The 16,729-nt window shown below is 31.6% G+C and overlaps 2 protein-coding genes across 2 annotated transcripts; both read right to left on the bottom strand.

Moving 5' to 3' along the window:
- Window positions 1-1,019: 1,019 nt before the first annotated feature.
- Window positions 1,020-10,059, bottom strand: LOC139490053 (GTPase IMAP family member 4-like). The gene is made up of 5 exons (XM_071276903.1): window positions 10,050-10,059; window positions 9,460-9,513; window positions 6,676-6,733; window positions 3,985-4,013; window positions 1,020-2,248 (listed from the first exon to the last, which is right to left on the bottom strand). Exons 1-5 carry the CDS (start codon window positions 10,057-10,059, stop codon window positions 1,488-1,490), a joined length of 912 nt encoding a protein of 303 aa, XP_071133004.1. The 3' UTR covers window positions 1,020-1,487.
- Window positions 10,060-12,441: 2,382 nt separating this feature from the next.
- Window positions 12,442-16,480, bottom strand: LOC139490052 (uncharacterized). The gene is made up of 3 exons (XM_071276901.1): window positions 16,211-16,480; window positions 14,168-14,503; window positions 12,442-12,815 (listed from the first exon to the last, which is right to left on the bottom strand). Exons 1-3 carry the CDS (start codon window positions 16,440-16,442, stop codon window positions 12,442-12,444), a joined length of 942 nt encoding a protein of 313 aa, XP_071133002.1. The 5' UTR covers window positions 16,443-16,480.
- Window positions 16,481-16,729: the final 249 nt, after the last annotated feature.

Raw genomic sequence — 16,729 nt, 5'->3', positions numbered from 1 at the left:
CAGGGTGCTTGGCTAACTTTTCCGAACCCTTTCCGATCAGTTAAATTTTGTTACGAACGTATTCGATTGCGTGCAGACAATGTCAGAACATTCCCGATCATTCCCGATAGTAATCCGATTTTTTCACTATTCATGTTCTAGCACTATCTAAGCTCAAACCGGAAGCCATAATTTGAACTGTGTAAACACCGCGTTAAAAAAAACAAATTTAATTACAATAATATACAACAACGGCCACCAGATGGTCTACTTCAGGTAGATCCGTTTGATTAAGCTTATATATTAAGTCAGCTTTTCCAGTAAAGATGATTTTTTCACATGGAAATACAAACAGATACGCAAAATGACTTGAAGGCAAAATACACAAAATATGGTGCGCCTTAACCTCAAATTAACATTATCTCAATCTTTCTCGTCCCTTTAGACACACAAGTCTAATTTCAAAACAATAATTAAAATTTCACACACATCAGAAATAAGAAATTCAAAAACTGGTGATACCAAAGCTTACCATATAAAATACGCATGAAGTCGTGACTAGTAATATGACCTACTTGGTAACGGTCATCATTCATTATTTTTAAAGTTTTTCTTACACAATACTTGGTCTAAGAAAACTGATAAGGACTAATGGTCTTTAGCAAAAAACTATTCAGAATATTTCTTTCTCTCATACTGTCTCAATTATTTTATCCAACTTTTCAAATTAAAGACAAAACTGACCATCTTAAAACTTATAAAACGTATCTTTTTGGTAATAGTTTCATGCTAATTTAAACTGATGTTTTGAGAAGAAGCCGTTAATTTCTTTAAGACTAAAAGTGAAAATTATTTTATAATGACTAATCAATATTTTTCAACTGACAGGTACTTTACAAACAGTTTGACGTGAATGAATCAAACATTAAAAATTTAAAGCAATAAAAATGAAAAAATGTGTTATTTTAAAGGTATATAAAGAAAAGAGTATAAAATACCCAACAACTGACAAAAACAAACTTTATCAACCTACGGAACAAGTAAGAACTTACTGTCATATTTCTGGCTTGGTACAGCATTTTCCGAAGAATATTTCTTTAAAATTGAGACATGTTTTCTGGCATAACATAAACGGTATAATTTGTTCTGCACCAGATGCACATTTCGATAATTAATGTCTCTTCAGTGTTGATCAAGGACAAAATAGTAATTGGTGATAATTAAAACTTTTGCTTTTTGAAATTAAAATTAAAGCTAATGTTTTATAATTTCTATCGAATATCCCCCTACAACTTTCATTTTATAGAAATATTTTAATATAATAACTTCAAAGAACGATTTCAAATTTCTAATTAATTGAATAATTGAAAAAAAATGTAAAAGATGGGGACAATTTTGTTTAATTAGAGGGATTGAAGATAAATCACGAAAAAGCAAGTAAAAGAATATGATTGTCTCCAAAACATGAACGGTAGCCTGAACATATGCCAGTTCTGAATTTTGATAATTTATCCGGCTTGCAAATTTTCGTTTCCTTCTAATATGATTTTCAGACTTTTTAGCACAATTTGTTCCCTTAATTTCTCTTTCCTATGGGCGATTTCAGGTTCTTGGATTAACATGAGTTCTTCATCAATTTCTTTGCGTTTCATGTGCAAGTTGTCAAGATGTTGACGGCTTTCTTTTTCTTTCAATGCATTTTGAATTTCTACTTCCGTTTGATCAAATATTTTGTGAGTGTAATAGGTCATGTCATTGTTTTTGGTCACATCTTCAATTTTCTCTAACAAAGAGTTCATTTGTTTAGGTATGGTATTATCCATATCTCGTGTGTTCAAAAAGATGTAGTTTGTTTTGCGCCGTTTCGCATCTGTTGCAAATACATGTCTTATCTCGTCTTCTTCAGATGCCGATCCATTAAGAGAATTCAAGAATACAAGCAAGACGTATTTCTCAATATCATTTCCATGGACAGCTATTATGTCATTTAGAACCTCTGATGGATTATGTCCCGCGGTCATTAAGATCATGATAATGTGTGGTCCTGGTGAAACCAATACTGCATAATTTGTCAAGTCTTTCACTAAATCTTTACAATTTTCGGATTTTACTGCATTCAAAAGATACCTTTGTCCTTTGAATTTTTCTTCACGTCTTAGAACCTTTTCACTGCGTTCTGCTTTAATTATTCCTGATTCGTTTTGAAATAAATTCCAAACACAACGACATGCAACGGGATTTCCAAGCATCATAACGCGTATGCAGGCTTCTGTAAAAAAACAATTTTAAAACTGACACGTCAGCGAGGATGCAATTTAAACAATTTTTGATAAGCAAAGATATTGATGCATCCAAGCCAATATTCATTACTTAATTTCAAAAAATTTGACATCTGCAATTGATTCCAAATGGGTTTTTTCTATTTAATAAAGATTAGTTAAAATCCGAGCACTATGTATATTTTGACTGGCATTTTGTAAATAGTTGGCAACCATTGACTTTGACACAGAGTATCATATCGTATTTCATTTAATAGAAGCAAAAAAAAATATACGTTTGTTCACAGTTTCGATCATAGGAAAAAACTGGAATGCTTATTATGCTTTTATTGTAAATAAATTATCCGATGACAAACTAACACCAACTTTGCAATGATAGTTTGTGCAAATATTTACTGTATATCAAAAATAAAATTGAGAAATAGAGAACAACCAGAACAAAGAGCAGATAACAGCTGAAGGCCACCAATAAGTCTTCCAAAAAAATAGCGCACCCGGAGGCGTGCTTTAGTTGGGCCCTACACAAACATGTATACAAGTTCAGTGATAATAGTAAATGGACGTCATAATAAAATCCGATATATATAAAAGAAACTAAAATTAAAAATCATACAAGACTAACAAAGGCATGACACTCCTGGCTTGGGACAGGCGCACAAATGCAGCGGGGTTAAACATATTATTTGAGATCTCAACCCTCCACCTTTACATCTAGCCAATGTACAAAAACAAGCACACAACAATACGGACAGTCAAGCTCAGTTTAAAAGAAGTTCGAGTCCGATGTCAGAATAGGTACATATAACAAAAGAAACTAAACAAAACTACAATAATACATAAATTAACAAAGGACTACTAGCAGTTACTGACACGCTTGCTCCAAACCTCATTTAAACTGATTGAAAGATGAGGTCTTCATCATAACAATATCTAGCACAATCCCTGCCAACAACTAGTTTTAGAATAAATGTGTTCATTTCCGATACAAATACCCTATAAGTGAAACAATATTATAGCCAAAATATCCTATCTTTAATGACCTGACAACAGTATCGTTACCATATCCCTTTCTGTACGTACTCGTCTTAAAATTGATAATCAGTTCATATCGAAATATCACTTTTTCACTTTTAAGATGTTTTAAATTGAACTCAGGACTCAACACACTTTCAGTAATTCAGTAATAGTAATCTACTCGTGATGGTTTTTTAAACCCAGTTCCAGCATGATTTTTATTAGTTGTAAGATATATATGGTGACTCTTATTTTTTTATTAGTTTTTACAGTATCAATTATAGGTGATACACGGCCAAAAACCAGTATTTATGGCATTTCAAATACTTTTAGAAATTTATAATTGCATTGGATGCACGTTTCATGATAATCTGTTATCATGATTGGCTAACAGCAATCTCGCTTCATTCTGAAATCAACCTTCATTTCAAAATTAATTTTAACATTGATGATGATACCATCTACTGCAATAAAGTGCACAGATAAATTAAAGAAAAATTTGATAGGAATCGTATTTTCATTTAAAAAGCGTTGACCGTGCGCACATGTTTAGAATGAAACGCTAGAGCGCTTCATAAAATATGTATTTTGGACAACGTTCACGCCCCAGTGAAAAAGCACTCAATTCTAGAATAAGGATGTTTTAATCTCTCTTAATGGTGTAGAAATCACGACTTTAATATATTTACATTAATTTTATTATTAAACATACCTGAATCAGTAAATCTTTCTAATTCAATTCTGAAATAAGAGTAAGTTATTGAAAAATATTTCAAATAGCATGTCTTTACACTTGTAGCACATCATACATACAAGCAATTCAAAGAATATTAAATTAAACGTTCTCTTTTCAATCCTTATCAAGACATGTGCACATTATGTTCCTCACATTTCCTTCAATAGCATTTAGTGTCGAAAGAGTTATACTTAATTCATTGACAAAGTTAACCGTCAATACGGTATGACGTCATATATCAAATGACGTCATTGTTTGACATGTCGCGTCATAAACGTCGAGCGGTCGTATTTTCTGGCATATAAAATGCAACCCTAAAACACAACTGATAGCAAGACGTTCAACATGGCTAAATGAAAAGGTATACCAATATATGACAAGTTATAATTATAAACTTATCTTAAACACATTTAAAACCAATATAATATCATGGTTATTTTTTTCAAACCTCTGCGTAACAATTATATAATCACGAATCTTTCAAAGGAAGATTTTATTTTCACATATTAACAGCTTTATGTTATGTAATATCATACCCCTTTTGGCTGGTTATGATAGTAACAACAAGTTTGTTGTCCCTGAGATACCAAAACTTATCTAAAACACATTTAAAACCAACATAATATCATGTTTTTTTTCAGACCTATGCGTAACATGACAATTATATATAATTACGAATCTTTCAAAGGGAGATTTTATTTTCTCATATTCACAACTTTATGTTAGTTAATATCATACACCTATTGACTGGTTATGAGGGTAATAACAAGTTTGTTATCCCTGAGATGATACCAACTATTGCCCGAGACGAAACTGACGGCAAAAGTTAGTATCAAAGGGAAAACAACTTGCTATTACCCTCATACATAGTCATTAGGTGTTTTGTTATACTGAACAAACCAACTTACTAAAAATTCTACAAATATCAACTGAAAGAAAAGAAAAATGTCGCATAAACATGCACAAGATGAACTTGTATAAGGTTTTTTATAGTCTCCGATGTATTTGTAAATATTTCATTTTCTGACCCGACATAATTTCCGTGAAGATATTATATTCTACTAAACTAGCTAAGGAACTCGCACCTATTAAAGACGTTGCGCACAAATCCAAGCAGAATAGTCATTATTGTCAAATGAAAAATAAGTATAAAAAATATGGGAAATATGATTAATATAAAACTATTAACCGGGGTTATAGTCTTTGAAACTATTTACTGGCAAATTATTTAAAAAAAAAACTATTTCATTATTTTTATATAGAAAAAAACATCCTGAGGTATATTAAATATATAAAAAAAATCTGTCTCTATATTGAACAAAATCTCGGAATCAGTTCTATTCGGTAATAAATCATAAAATAAGAAGAAAGCGGACAGTATTATGCTTACAAATGGCACTTATTTCGTACGTCATCCAAGTAATGATAGACAAACAGTTGATTTAACCTCAATAAAAGGGAAAATTATGTTATTTTTGTTCAAGATCAATTCTAAAACAAAATTAAGAATGTAAATGGGGAATGTGTGAAGGAGACAACAACCCGACCAAAGAGCTAACAACAGCCGAAGGTTACCAATGGTTCTTCAATACAGCAAGAAACTACCGCACCCGGATGCGTATTTTAGCTGGCCCGTGAACAAAATGTTTTCTAGTTCAGTGATAATGGACGTTATACTTAGCTCTGAAATATACACAGGAAACTAAAATTTAAAATCTTACAAGACAAACAAAGGCCAGAGACTGATATGAAATAGTTGAGGTTACTGTTTTAAAAAAATGTCCATTTTAATGATATTCATGGTGTTTAATTGTCGGTAAATTACGGTTGCCGCGAGCTCACCCACAAAACTGCTTTGTCAAAAAAACAGTTAACATGATCCTGAACTTTGATTTCGTAGTTAAATTTTTTTTAATATTTTTTTTGAAAAAAATGAGAAGTTTTAGCCCTCAATACTATTAATTTTATATTGAACTTCCTCCATACTTCAGACATTTTACCCTCTAAATTAAAGAAGTAAATTCAAAGAGACTTTATTGTAAATTTGATTAGTTGTAACTTTTACGTACATTTTGTATTCACAAATATACTCGGTTTAATAAAGTCTGTCAAATTCATTTTATGCCGACTGTCTTTTTCATTCTCAAGCCTTTATTTATCTATGTTGGTTAAATAGATATTTATATAGTTTATTCTAATAAAACCATGTAAGTGCAAAGGTTACAGAGAAGTAAGAAGCATGCATACAAAAATATAAATATGTGGTAACATAAAAAAATATATTGATAAAAAAGGATAAATAAGAAATATAAAGATATATACACCCAAATTAAGTGAATATACATGTTATTAGAAATAGTGTTTAAATATGTTGAAATTATCGTTGAGAAAAAGAAGTATTTTTACTGTTAATACATTTTATTAATTTGCAAGGCTGTCTGAGTGTCTTCGGATAGATGTGTACAATGTTTGAATTGTCTAAAAATATTGAGAAAAAATGTAATTTATTTTTTTCTTAATTTCCGATGTCTTTGTTTTGTAGTATTCTATGGCCGTCCGTCACACTTACTTAAAAAAGTTCTTCGAAAAATATTTTTTCTTTTTTCCTAGTTGTTTAAAAGATTAATTACAAAGAAGTTAGTTACAAAATTAGTACAATAAAATTACCTCTCATCCAGAAAACTGTTATTTTTCCTTTCCTCCGCAGATTTGATAAGAAACTCACCTAAAATACATCATTGAATAACTTTAAATGTACTTGATGATGTTTTATATCAAATACTAACGTAATTCTAAGTTTTTTGTTCTACTTATCAAAAAGTTATTGTAAAGAAAATTGCTTTTCCTCTGATGCTTTTTTCAGATACAAGAGAACCAAAGAAGCTAAATTACTAAATATTATTTACAGATACATTGATGATGTTCTGTCCATCGAAAACCAGAAGTTTTCTTTGGAGCTCCATTAACATATCCTCCGGAACTAGAAATTCAATTAACAACAGACACGTCTTTATCCGTCTTTAAGTTATTGTGAAACTGCTTATTCTTGAGGTGGCGTGTATCAGATGTGGATACTTCAAAATTCCAAAGATCTTTAAGAGTACATATAATCTAACTCTCTTTCATCTTGTAATAGTATTAAAACATTTGACTCCCCTACTCTTTACACAAGTATTCCACGTTCCAAACTCAAAGACAAATTGAAAGAGTTGGTATTCCTGTGCTTCATAAAAAAAGAATGGCCAACGTAGATACAGGTATCTTGTCTTAGGGAGGGATAAATCCTTCTTTGTAAATCATCACTCTGATTCAGACAAAAAATTCTCTGAAACTGATATTATCAAGATGCTTGATTTTTTTATTGACAACATTTGTTACGTTCGGATGACGTGTTTTTCAACAGACTGTCGACATTCCAATGGAAACTATTCGCACCCCTCTACTTGCCGACTTGTTTCTTTATTATTATGAGGCTGACTTTATGCAGGAACTTCTTAGGAAGAGAGATAAGAAGTTAGCGATATCCTTCAACTCTACTTTCTGCTATTTGGTTGATGTACTTTCACTAAATAATTCAAAATTTGGTGACTATGTGGAACGCATATATCCCATCGAACTAGAAATAAAGGATACTACAGATACAGTTAAGTCGGCCTCATATCTTGACTTACATCTCGAAATTGACAATGAGGGTCGATTGAAAACAAAGCTTTACGACAAAAGAGATGATTTCAACTTTCCAATTGTGAACTTTCCATTTCTAAGTAGCAACATTCCAGCAGCACCTGCTTACGGGTATATATCTCTCAATTGATACGATATTCCCGTGCATGCATTTCCTATCATGATTTTCTTGAAAGAGGGTTGCTGCTCACAAGGAAGCTATTAAACCAAGTGTTCCAAATGGTGAAGTTGAAATTATCCCTTCGTAAATTTTACGGACACCATCACGAGTTGGTTGACCGTTATGGAATAACCGTTTCACAAATGATATCAGATATGTTCCTTACGTCGTAACTACAACCCCCTTCCCTTTCATGAATGTGACCTACCAAATTAGACTATTAACCGGATTTGTTATCACATAAGCAAGACGACGTGTGCATAATGTGGAGCAGGATCTGCTTACCCTTCCGGAACACATGAAATCACCCCTAGTTTTTGGTGGGGTTCGTGTTGTTTATTCTTTAGTTGTCAATGTCATGTGTACTATGTTTGTCTGTTTGTCTTTTTCATTTTTAGCCATGGCGTTGTCAGTTTATTTTCGATTTTTGAGTTTGACTGTCCTTTTGGTATCTTTCGTCCCTCTTTTAAATTTACACCTCAAATTCTACATGAGCGCTCATTTTAGTTCCAGAACACATGACATACAAACACGACATAGGTAAAGCGTACAAATTGCGATAGATAATCACCGTTAGATGGTGTACATCACAGTAAAACAATATATACATCATGGAAAAAACAATCATGGCTTTTGACGTCATTTTTGTGAAGAGCTACTGAGGTAAAACTGAAATATCTAGGAAAGAAACGTTATTGCTTTGAATATTTTCTTAATTAAAAGTTAGCTCCTTGGGATAATTTTTGGCAGTACGCTTAGAGAACTCTTGATGTTATGCTGATAAACTTATCATTATGCATGTTATAGGTTGCATTTCTGTAAATATATACAATAGAAATGCGGTAAAAACTGTATCCTTTTTAGTATGTAGTTCCGCTAAAAAAATATACCCTAGAATGGAAAGCTCACATGCACTACAATATTTTTCAAATGTAAAAATATAGGGCTGTACGGCATATTATCAACATGCATATGCCCGAACGTCTATAAGTTTAAAGTTATACTAAATTCTGTACTACCCCTATCTGTACTTTATGTCTTACTCGGAATTCAAATCGCACGCTATTTATGTTCATTTATACTGATAATTTATCCAAATTATGTCGCTATGGAATGAAATATAGAGATCATAGGAGCAAGTACATAAGCAAAACATAATATATATTTGTATTTACAAAGTGCAACCTATAGATATATCTATCTTTTGATTCCAAATTGCAATAGGATTCTGGATAATATATAGAAGGCAAGTAAAAATAACTGTCGTATTCCTTATTTGGTATATACATTTTACCAAAGAAAAATGTTTGTTAAGCCTGTTTATACCACTATCTGAACCTCCCAATTGTATGAATTGTTTATAATTTCGAATATTACCAAAATTGGGTGAGCATCCCAATTATACAAAATAGGTACATTTTAAAAACTATACAACTATCTACTGGAAATTATTGGATTTTACTACTGTATAAATGCATTGCAAAAAAATGCTAGTTATGTACCATTTCTAAAAACTAAAAAAGAATCGATATTTTTGTAGACGTTAAGTTTTCAAGAAATGTGTGACGGAATTCATTTTGCTTATAATCTACCTCACTAAAACCTACCATTTGCATCTTCTACAACAAAAGTATAGGCTAGTGTGTCATCTGTAAGTGCACCTAGAAGACATAACAGAATTATAAAAACATTCTTTAAGAAAAATAAATGCATTAATTCTTACCCCCCAGAAATGGAAACAAATTAGCATCTAAATGATGCACACATTCACAATGTGTGTTTTGTTGTTTTCTGTTATAGTTTATGTGTTTTCCTCGGTTTTGTTTTTATTTCGATCGATTTATGACTTTTAAACAGCGGTATACTACTGTTACTGTTACCTTTATTTAATCGAATCTTAATTTTGGTAATACTTAAAAGTCTTTTTTATAGGTCAAATGAGGTTAAATAAAATTTAGACTGGAAATTGTAAAAGTGTCAAAGAGACAAAAACCCGACCAAAGACAAAAAACGGTCGAAGGCCACTAATGTATCTTAAACACATCGCGAAAATCCTGACCCCGGAGCAGGCTTCAGCTGATCCCTAAACAAAACAAGACTAACAAAGGCGAGAGGTTCCTGACTGGGGACGGGTGTAACAATGCGGCGGGGAAAAACATATTTTGTGAGATCTCAACAACCCCCATCCCTTTTTTACCTCTAGCCATAGTATAAAAACAAACAGACAGCAATATGCACAAACACTCAGTTTAAACGAAGTCCGAATTGGATCCCGGAATAGGTAAGTTGACATACATGTACTTTCCGTTAATCGGAAAAGTAAAATTTTGACACTCATTTCCGTTATCCGCAGTAACCAATTTTTGCACACCAATTGTAAGAATTATTATCAAATTTGGTATCATCCACCGTTCCGAGGACTAACATGCGAGTAAGAATGACAAACAAAACAAATCACAGTGAACACAAGATATCTCTCAAATTCAATTTACAAGAAAGATTAAAGCACTCATCAAATATACCATGCAGCTTTAATTTTTGTACACCAAAAGTGCGTTTCGTCTACAAAGCACTGTTCAGTGACACTTAACAAATAGAAAAGCCAAATAAAGAACGAGATTGGACACCTAAATTACCAAACGTTTTTGTCATATACAGCTATGGCATTCCATTTTTTAATGTAATGCCAATTTGTGTCCTATAATAGGAAAATATTGGTTGTTACTTGTCTGCATGTGTAGTTAAGTAGCTAGCAAATTATTATCACGATAGGAATTATTTATTTTTTGTTACTACAAAATTACTCCAAAATGTATATTTATTATATTAACTTACTATTGCTCTTTTCGTGTGTGCAGTACACGCATGATGTATGTGTCAAAACTACTTTTGACATGGTAGCAAATACATCAACAAAACGCAGCAAGATGTTTTCATTCGTCAAAATATATTGCAAAAATATCTTTGCTCTATCAGCTCTCGATAGTTTTCTTGCTTTATGAATACAAACGTTGGTCAAAAGATCTGGAACGTCATTGTCACCTTGCAATGTTTTTTCCATGATTTCCGTGTCAATTTCATCTTCTACTTCTTGGTAAAGTGTCAGTAGTGACCTCCTGTAACATTCTTAAAAAGAAAAAGAAAAACAATACGTTTGCGATTTGAACATGTTAAAACTCACAGAAAAAATATACAGTATCATGAAATAACTTGAAATCTACTAACTTTATCATGTAGTTTTCAATTTATCATTCAAAACTGTAGTAAAGGTTTTCCTAGTAGTAATTATCATTTGCAATTTTTCTTTGAAATAAACTAGCCTTTCAGATTTTAACGCGGCAATATCTTTTATGAAGTACGTGTATTATCCTTCTCAAGAGATCAGCTAGTCTCGATCATCTATAGGAAATTTAAGAAGTTTAATAGAATGAAAAAATCTAAACAATCGTAATAAATAATTTATTTTGCAACCTACATAATCGGAAAAGAACAATATATATATATACCTATGCATCTCCTTTGTTCAATTTGATCAACAAACTGTTTTAGCTGCCATGATTCCTTTGCTTTTATCAGAACTAGCTCTAGCTTGTCCTCTTCACAACAGCCGAGAAGATATATTACATATTCTTTCTTCAGGTTTTCATCTAATGTCGCAGATAACTTGGTAACGGTGGAATGGTCTATCATGTTCAGCTCTACCATTATTTCAATGACAACTTCGAAATTCATATTCACAATTAAATCATATTTGCATATGTTGATAGCAAGTCGGTATCCAAGTGTCTTTGCTATAATACAATTGAATTGATAGTTGAGAAGCATGTTATGCTGTTGTATATGGTGATACATTTCTAATTAATAAGTTGATGTTCAATGTGCATATTCTAAATTACACAGCTGCAGCAAATAACATGAAAACAAAAAAAGCGTCTTACTCCCCTTCATTCAAGCCTAACTTTAATTAGGTTTATGATTAACCTCATTTCAAACAAGAACAAAATACAAAATATATTTTTGATGTCTTTCCTGTTCTTAAAATTTAAGGAAAAATACTTTTTATGGAAACATAACTTCATAACCGTGCTGTTGACCCGAAAAACGAATAATTCTGGAATTGAAAATAGAATTGTAAAACACAAAGGAAAGATACTGATATATATGATGTGGCGATATGCTGTTATTTTTTTTTTCCACTACAGTAAATGTTGTTTTACTTACATATGAAACTAAATATATTGAGATATAAACATTCATTGTGTTAAGTTTTATTTCATTACTTTGTAGACTGTTGGTAATTTTGTGTCGACAAACTCAATGTGCAAAACGTCTGACGCAAAACTTATTAGGCTGTTCGACTACACACAGTGGTAGGTAAATTAGACACGACGTGTTCACTTTCTATTCATATACCTTTAAGGATTGTCTCCATTAAGAACCAAGGTACTCTCTTTCAAAATAACCTGGACGATACCTTGCATTATCTACAACTTTTATAAACATATCGTCGAGAACAAAATAACTAACAAAAAAGAGAAATAAAAGTAAAGAATATTAGTATATAATAAATGTACAATACAGCACAATTATTAAGTCCAAATAATAATCAAAATATTACCGTTTTCTTCAGCTACTAATGGCAATGAACTGTCAAACCTTTGGACTTTTATCTTGAATATTTGTCCAGGTCGAAGTGTCTTTTTTACATCTGGCATTAATGTCAGACTTTGCAAAAATGTCCTACATTTCTCTTCTTGGTCGTCCTTGTCCAGTAGTTTGCATGCTGTTTGGGAACGTGATAGTAATAAAAACTCAACACAACCAGGTCTGGTGCCGGTGATTCTATGGTCAGCATGTTGCCATTGGTTATTTAAATCAACTGCGGATTGCTCTCTTAAAGCGAGTTGTGTCTGATGGTCTGTATCCAACTTGAATGTTTTCCCAAATACAGGAATATCGCTCTCTTAAATAGAAATGTGCATGCTTGAAAATGCAGTATAAATTTTATATGCATTTACTATTAGTTGTATTTTAATGATGAGAAATTAAAAAAGGCCTGCAGCTTGATTTGATTTTAATTTCAGTGCCTGTCATTAACTCCTTAAGTATTTACACATTCTTCATTTAAGGAGAGGAGGGTGAGGAATAAGCTTTCATGGTTAAGGTAAATCCAAACGTAAAAATCTATTTTTACTCGAATGGGGTGATTCTGATAAACCCTAAGAAAATGCGTTTCCTTATAAATCATGCTAGTATCAACGAACATTTTGCTTAAAGTTTTCTACCCATTGGAGGTTCACAAAGGATAACCATTTCTAATAAAAATGCATGTGTTTCAAAAGTTACTCTCATTAGATAATATTTAGTCAAAATGTTTGGTAAGTTAAGAAAAGTTAAAATGATATATTATTTTCCCTTTTAATTTTACATTTATAACATTACTGTTAACAAGGAAGTTATTGAACCAAAGGGTTCCAAGTGGTAAATTTAAAAATATGAAAACAACACGCAGGTGTCATTTGTCGCTTCTCTGGAGATACCTTATACAGAAACGCTCAAAACTAAGTTTTTGAAAGCTAAGGATGAAGAAAGAACAAAACGTCGAAAACTATAAACCCAAAGCGAACTAAAAAAAATAACCAAATCCATATAAAGTCATGTTTGCCTGAGGAAGTTGAAAGCTGGGTTCTGTTTAATTTCAAAGCGAATAAACCGGCAAATTTAGATCGGTAGTTATAAATTATGTCAGTACCGAATTTCAGAGTACTGAGCTGATGACGGAAGCTTTCTTTTAAAAGTCACCTGGACACTCTTTCATTTTGGTAAACCGTTATAGAAAATCATTGTCATAGATATAACAACGTAAATCTGCTATGAACGGTATTTTTACTTGTCTGTCATTTTAGTAATTGATTTACACTTCATAATAATATTGATGAAAATAATTCATTCGACTAAAATCTTGATAGTTGTACAAAATGTATTATGTCGGAGAACTATCAACATTATTCGAGTGCAATTTACAACTTTAAAAGAGTTACAGCCCGTAATGTATAGTGTTCCTTTAACAGAAGTGTTAAAAGATTATATCGAAGAAAAAAAACACTTACTTGATGAAGATTATCAAACGGCAATGCACACTATGGCGGTAGGAAATAATTTATATTTATAAAATATGGAATAAACTAGAGATCGTTGAAATGAGGCAATATACTTACATTCCCTCTTACCCTTATCTCCTCGACATAATTAACAAACATTGGTATCGTAACGCAATGTCTACGTTTGTCCAAAATGTTTTGACGACGTATTTACCTTGAATTCCAATTTGATGTACATTCTTAATGTTTTGCATCCCTCTTAGTACCGTTTGATGTCCAACAGTGTTAAGTATATAACAAAACGTTCTGGTCCATCTATCATCACATCTCCGTTGTAGTATAGATAATAGTATACGGACTTTTTCTTTCCGTTTTTTTGCTTTTTCAATGTTTTCATATTCATGGAGATTAATTAGAAACCATTCATACAAATAGTCCAAAATAGTTGTGACTTCAAGTTCTTGTTCTATAAATTGCTGAATATCTGGTCTATTGAAATCATCCACAGTCACCTCTTTGTAGTCAGCGACATCTGGGACACGTTTGCATTCTATTAAAGTATATTTCGATTTTATATTTTTAAAGCTATATTCATGTTTGAAATTAATTAGATAAAAGAAATGTGAGATGTCATTCACAATTTTTTAACAGTTTGAACCCTGAAGTAAACAAAGATTTGCTATGGGGCTAACTAGTGAAAAAGGTGGTATTACAAGCATTTTGTGTATTCGTCTGTCCGTATTCATAATGGCTTGTTTCAAAATATAGATTTGGTTCATGTGAAAGCCTAATCAGAACATAAATTCCGTTTACTCTTATACAAAATTTTATATGGCATTCTGTAACATTGGAAAACCAAGAAAACGCAGTATTTTTATATGTCTTAAAAAATAGTTGATTGATTTTTCAAGTGCTCCTGGTGCAGCTTATTATAAATATGGCACTGGTTGAATCATAAGTGACAAAAGGGATGTTGACCTATAAACTGTGGACAAAAAACATTTAAAAAGCATGGCGGCAATAAATCTTTTTTGGTTTACCTTTTTTCGGGATTGCTCATCAAACGTTTTTTATGTACGATTTCCCACAACCTTGCATCTGAATAAACCCAAAATTTAATAATGATATGACCACTTCTTCGTTCATCCAACGCATACTATAACTAAATCGGTCATACAATTTACACTTATGCTACATCTTTCATACAGTTTACAATATTGCTACGTTATTCAAAACCAAAGTATCGCTACGACATTCAAAACTACCAGTATCGCTACGTCATTCTCAAGACGTTCGCTTTCGCAACTCTTAATACTCGAAAAATTAATATTCTTATTTTTAAAATAACTAATTTCCTATTCCACCCCATAAAAAAAAAGTGTTTAGACAACTGACCGATATACAAAGTTATTGCGTTATATTTTTACTTAGTTTTCAGCCCGAATTTCAGCTTTCCATTGCGGGCTCACTTATAATCTATGATTATACTTATAATCTATGATTATAAAGACAATATCAACATAAAAAAGCCAATATTCTATAAAACTACATAAATCTATCGATATTGAGATATAAATTGTAAAAGATTTTGTTAAGGACATACGACACAGTAGCCGGGAAGGTAAGGACGTTGTTAATGTAATATGTTATTTTTTGCGACATCAGACTGTGGCATGTGACATGTCGGAAAAAGATGCATCTTTCGACTAATATGTATTATTCAGACTGATTTAATTTTAAAAAACGAGTTTATTGAACCCTCTTTATTAAATAACACATTTTGATTGATTACGTTTGTAAATTATTTGTTCCAATTTTCCTGAAAAAGTCACCGATGAAATTTCTTTAAATTACATAAATACATGTATATCATACCTGTAAAATGCCGTTTTTTTAAATTCTGGAAACTTTGATAAAATATATTATTTCCAAAGATTTGTTATACAAATTTATAGCATATTTATGTCAAGAAGATATTTCACAATTACACGCTCGTGTACAGCGTTTGAAACAAAAAAGTTAGGTATGTATCCAAAGGATAAATATGACCAAAAAAATCGTAAAATTCTAAAAGTAGTCATGAAGGTATACTTTTTATTACATATGTCTGAACTTTCGATACCATTTAATATCTAAAAGTAGCTCATGGGGGTATATTTTTTATTACATATTTGAATTGCGTAGGTACAAAATAGCTTGTATGCAAATTTTTGTTCGAAACTGTATCGTATGCCCTTAATAACTATGAAACTCGAACTTATTTTTAGAATCAAACCTTGTAAGTCTTTTTCTGTGAAGTAATTGTGTCCTATAAGATATCTCATAAACGATTCACATTCACTGTCAGTCCTCTGTAAGACATATCTTAAAATCATATTAACTTTTCTTCTTGAGTCAACAATCATGTCAACACGTAGAATTTGATCATTGGTTATGAACCGGTCTAAGTCTACCTCCATTTCAGGAACCCGACTTTCTAATATTCTCATCAATGCGGTCAAGTTAATTCTAAGACTGTATGCCAAGTTGGAATCTAGATTAAGAAGAAAATTTACATACAATAACACGCAGCAGCAATGTAAAAAGTTAAATGGCATCACTAAAATCAATAAAGTTAATAAGACTTAAAATCAAGAATTCAAATTATTTTTCCGTTAAGTGTATTCGGTATTGAACGGTTTGATCGTACGCACTCGTCTTGTATAATATAATAATAGGGTTAAACATGTTTGCCGACACTCTACCCTTCCCTTAACAGGGGAGATTGTAACAGTAC

The sequence above is a fragment of the Mytilus edulis genome, chromosome 9 (assembly GCF_963676685.1).
Source record: "Mytilus edulis chromosome 9, xbMytEdul2.2, whole genome shotgun sequence".
Classification (NCBI taxonomy): domain Eukaryota; kingdom Metazoa; phylum Mollusca; class Bivalvia; order Mytilida; family Mytilidae; genus Mytilus; species Mytilus edulis.
The sequence above is the reverse complement of the archived record's forward strand: the minus strand, read 5'-3'. Positions and strand labels throughout refer to the sequence as shown.